General features: G+C 43.0%; 1 protein-coding gene across 3 annotated transcripts in view; it reads right to left on the bottom strand.

Moving 5' to 3' along the window:
- Positions 1 to 4,511, bottom strand: part of LOC106962954 (transcription factor 7-like 1-A) — a 54,548-nt gene that overhangs the window by 22,405 nt on the left and 27,632 nt on the right. For all 3 annotated transcript variants that reach the window (XM_015057633.1, XM_015057634.1, XM_015057635.1), the window contains exon 4: positions 1,248 to 1,331. In XM_015057633.1, coding sequence (XP_014913119.1) covers positions 1,248 to 1,331 — 84 coding nt within the window. The remainder of the gene's footprint in view (positions 1 to 1,247; positions 1,332 to 4,511) is intronic.

The following is a 4,511-nucleotide window of genomic DNA, read 5'->3' as shown; positions in this document are numbered from 1 at the left end:
TTGTGTGTATATATATCTCTATTTTTTTTTTGTATATGTATATATATATATATATATATATATATATATATATATATATATACATATACATATACATATATATATATATATATATATATATATATATATATATATATATATATATATATATATATATATAACAAAGACTATGCAACAATTGCAACAGGGTCACCACCAGGTCAGTGTTTATTCCAATAAAATATCCTAATTGGTTTGCATTGAGATATAAATCATTGCTGGGTTCCCATGTCCCACTCACAATTTCCCATTGATGTGCCTCAATGACGACTTTGTAATATCCATCTCTGCAATCGAGAGAATAAACCGCAAACTCAGCAAGCACAAGTAGTGAGTACATGGAGGGCCGAAGGGCTGACTCACAATAGCTCTCTCTCTCTCTCTCTCTCTCTCTCTCTCTCTCTCTCTCTCTGATTCTTGCATTGAAATAACTTCCTGGAGTATAAAACCGGCCTGATCTAATCGCACAGGTGAGATGTCAGCTAGATGTTCTCTAGGCTCAACATTATCGCGCATTTCCAGTCCAAAAACACACGTCCCTCAGCGAGCGCCACAAACCAAACAGGTCTGCTGAGGCCCCGCATTGTCTAAGTGGAGCGAGACAGCGCGATGACTCGCTCACACCTGTGTGGGAAAGTTCAAGAATGGCAAGGCGCATCAGGCTCCGGAGATTTATGGGGGAGGCTGAGTTATTGCGGTGAAGACAGACAGTCTTCCCAGCAGCTGGCCTGCGGGCCGCAGTAACGGGCGGCGCTGGGAAGCTCGGAAGAATTGGGGAGCACTGGGCCATAACTTCATTACTGTACATAACCATATTACGGTTGTAGTTTGATTAAAGCATTTTGTATCCCCCCCCCTCTCCACAGTAAATGGATTTCCCCAATAAGTTTACATGATTTGTTCGATAATTGGGTTAATTGTTCTGAGCAGTGTTGGCTGCAGGAAGCGTCTTGTCAGAGCCGTAAATATGAGAAGCCGAATGGTGGGAGAAGTTCCACCATGCTGGTGCTGCTTTTTTTTTTTTTTTTTTTTTCCTCCATGACGCCAAATTACAACTTATTTCAGAATCAAACCCTTGGAAAATGTATTTGTACCTTCGGTGTAGGCTGAAGTCTTCATGAATAACTCAAAATGTTTCTTAGTTTTTTTTTTTTTTTTCTTTTCGTTTCCTGTTTGGATTAGTCGTACTTGTTAAAGTCTCTACTTACTAAATGCCCTGGTGTCGGAGAACGAGAGTCTTTTATTCCTGCAGAGCCGGGAACGTCCAAGAGAGGCCACTTCATCTGCAGGTACTGTCGGGAAGAGAAAACAGGTCAAATTTAACAGAAAAGCCATAAACGCATTAATTGGATTGCATCCACAACTATAAAATCTTTTTTTTTTTTTAAACTAATAAATAAACCTGGCTAAGCAGGTTCAAACAAAGGCAGGAAGCAGAGACTTCAAGTGGATACTCATTCACAATCAATGTATTTATTTGAAATTTTAAGAGATAAAAAACACAGTGGAGTGGATAACAGGGAAGTGGAAAGACAACGGTTTCTGAAATCTCACAAAGTTGACTTTATAGTATTTTCAGCATTCATTCAGACTTTCCTTGTCTCTACTGAAGAAAATCATCATCAAAACATTATGCTGCCACCGCCATGCTTGGTGGCAATGTCAGTTTTCCTCAACAGACAGCATTTTGCATGTAGACCAAAAAGCTGCATATAACTCTGGTGAACTGGACTTCTTCTATCCTTCTGTCAACAGTAGCTTTCTTCCTGCCAATCTTCCATTAAGGGCGTATTTAAGGAGGGGACAACTAATGGTTGTCCTGTCAACAGATTATCCCATCTGAGCTGAGGATCTTATGGCTGCTCCCTGATTAATGCTCTCTTTGTCTGTCTTGTTAGTTTAGGTGGACCACCACAGATCAGCGCCCCCTGAGATGTTCAACACCTGGGATATTTTTTTTATCACCTAACTCTTGCTCTAACGTTCTCTATCCCTGATCTGTCTGCTGAGTTTCATGGATTTCATGTTGCTGATTGTTCACTAATGTTCTCCAACAAACCCTTTAAGGTCATCACAGAAGGATTTAACCAACAGATTGCACTATATTTTATTTAGGGGTATCAGAGCAAAGGGTAAAGGGAGGGCTAAATGCAAATGCATGCCACACTTTGTTTTCCTTCAACTTCACAATAATGCGCTTTTGTGTCCGGATCTGTCACCTAAAACCAAAGCAAAAAACGCAAACCACACCAAGAGGTATGAAAAGTTATGGGAGGCTACGTGATTCTGTGAGTCAAAATGTCTCTAAAAATCGCTCGAGTACGAATATGCGCCTCATCTCCTCCATGAGAAACGACAGGAATGGTGTCAAACCCCCAGAGGCCTCCCGCAAACACCTGTACAAGACCAACATGGCTGCTGGAGTCAAGACAGGGAGTTTCTGGCACGGCGGAGAGCAGGAAGACTGATGTGAACGCGGCGGACTGGTGAGCGACTGTGAAATTGCAGTTTGTCAAGGAAAAACAAGAGGCCAGCTGTGGGCGCCCATTGCTGCTGGGGTGGGAAGAGACAGCTGGAAGGAAGCCCCATCCACAGATCTACGAGACGCTGAGCTGCTCGCTCCCCGACTGTCCGGCTGTCCGATTCATTTGGCCCTTTGACCCGAACGCAGCTCCTCCTCCTTCCCCAACTATCGCCATAATTCACACATGTGTGAAAGCCATCATAAAGAGCTGTCTGTCTGCTGCTTCTCCCTCATTTTGTCACTTGTCACAAAAAAGTTTTATAACTGCTGGTCCAATCAGGACAGTCGGTCCTTAAGGTCCCCAGTCGCTGCGCGATCAAGATAGAACTCTGAACGAGAAAGAAAATCTTTTATTGTTTTGGGGGTTTTTTGTATTTATTGTTTTGTGGAACAAGTTGAGCTTTGTTTGCTTTCATCTGTTGTGTCCTTTAGCAGCGACGATAGCCTGAATCCATAACTCCAAAAGCACAGCAAACGAATCAGTTCACACACCGGATAGAGCAGACTGTCCGGCATGCGGACTCTCTCTCTGGTACAATTTCAAATTAATTAAAAAAATGATATTTGACATGAGATATTAGTGTAATACTGGGAAGGAAGGAAGAAAAGAAGGAAGAAAGGAAACAATGAGAGAAGTAGAGAAGAAAGGAAGGAAGGAAAGAAAGAGATATGGATTAATTGTTGAAAACAGGATCCATCTTTTTAAACAAAAGACGGATGCACATCTTTTATATCAAATAATTATGAATTGCTGTCTTATTGGAGCAACTTTACAAACGCAGATATTTACCAGGTGGACAATTAGACGGCGTCTCCAGACAAAAACATTTTAAAATCATATTTTTTTTGTTTCTATGCCTGTCAAGATCTGATAAACATCTTTATGCTTTTCAAGCATGTTGGAAACCTGATTGTAAAGTCTTGTCATTGCAGTTTATGCAGGATTGCATGTGTGAATTCCTCTGCATAGACAGTTTGGCCCCCACAGTTTGCGAACATCTGATAAATGATAACAGAAAACAAACAGCATTCGACTCTTGGAAGGGAAAAAAAAAACTGAAAGGCAAATCTCGCTTAAGAATCTATGTGAAGCTTTGTCTCCTTTTCACAGGCGTGCAGGATAAATGACGACAAACAAGCAAACCGGAGGAGTCGTGCATTCAGGTTTTGATTTTCAGAACTCCATTCGTCACTCCGGGTTTGTAAAGAGGAAGGAAGGTTGGGTGACTGCGGGTTAAAAATGGAAAAGACATTATAGTAAGGAGGGGAAAACGCAGAGGAGAGGGGAGGGAAGAGGGGAAAAAAAAAAAACACATTTTCAGGAATGAGTTTGTCGGAGCAGGCAGAGGGTATTGTTTCCTGACAGCTGGGGTCCAACAGAGCACCAAAGCAGGGGGAAGGGGCTCCCTTTTTCCCCTTGGAAAAAGGAGGGGAATTCTTGGAGTTGACATCAGCCCTCTTCATTTTCACTATACTGCTCAAGGCTGAATCGTGGGCTCCAACTAATGGGCCCGAGTCCATACAACTGTCAGGAGGCAGTCGCTTTTAAAGGCTGCTAGCTCCCCATTGAAACTTTGCTCTGCTCTGTGCATGGCGCCTAATGAATGGTACTCTCTGGAGAGAGAAATTCAAAACAATGCCGTTTTCACTGTCTAATCTATGTCAATCACAAACCCGTCCACGAACGAAACAAGCGCCACTGCGAGCGTTTCGGGTTTGGACCGCCCTTGCCCACCCCGGCTCTCCCACCCGATCCCGTCGCCTTATTTGACAGCTTCTGCCAGGGCTGAGGAACACGCCCCCGGGCGCATTTTTTTTTCCGGAGCACCTACTTTTGCTTCTAATTGCCAGTGTGCCCCCGTGCAGCGACTGTTCACACACACACACACACACACACACACACACACACACACACACACACACACACACACACACACACACACACACA

The sequence above is a fragment of the Poecilia latipinna genome, unplaced genomic scaffold (assembly GCF_001443285.1).
Source record: "Poecilia latipinna isolate Pla-1442-1.1 unplaced genomic scaffold, P_latipinna-1.0 Scaffold1477, whole genome shotgun sequence".
In the NCBI taxonomy this organism is placed as follows: Eukaryota; Metazoa; Chordata; class Actinopteri; order Cyprinodontiformes; family Poeciliidae; genus Poecilia; species Poecilia latipinna.
Note: the sequence above shows the minus strand (reverse complement) of the source record. Positions and strands in the feature narration are given on the sequence as shown.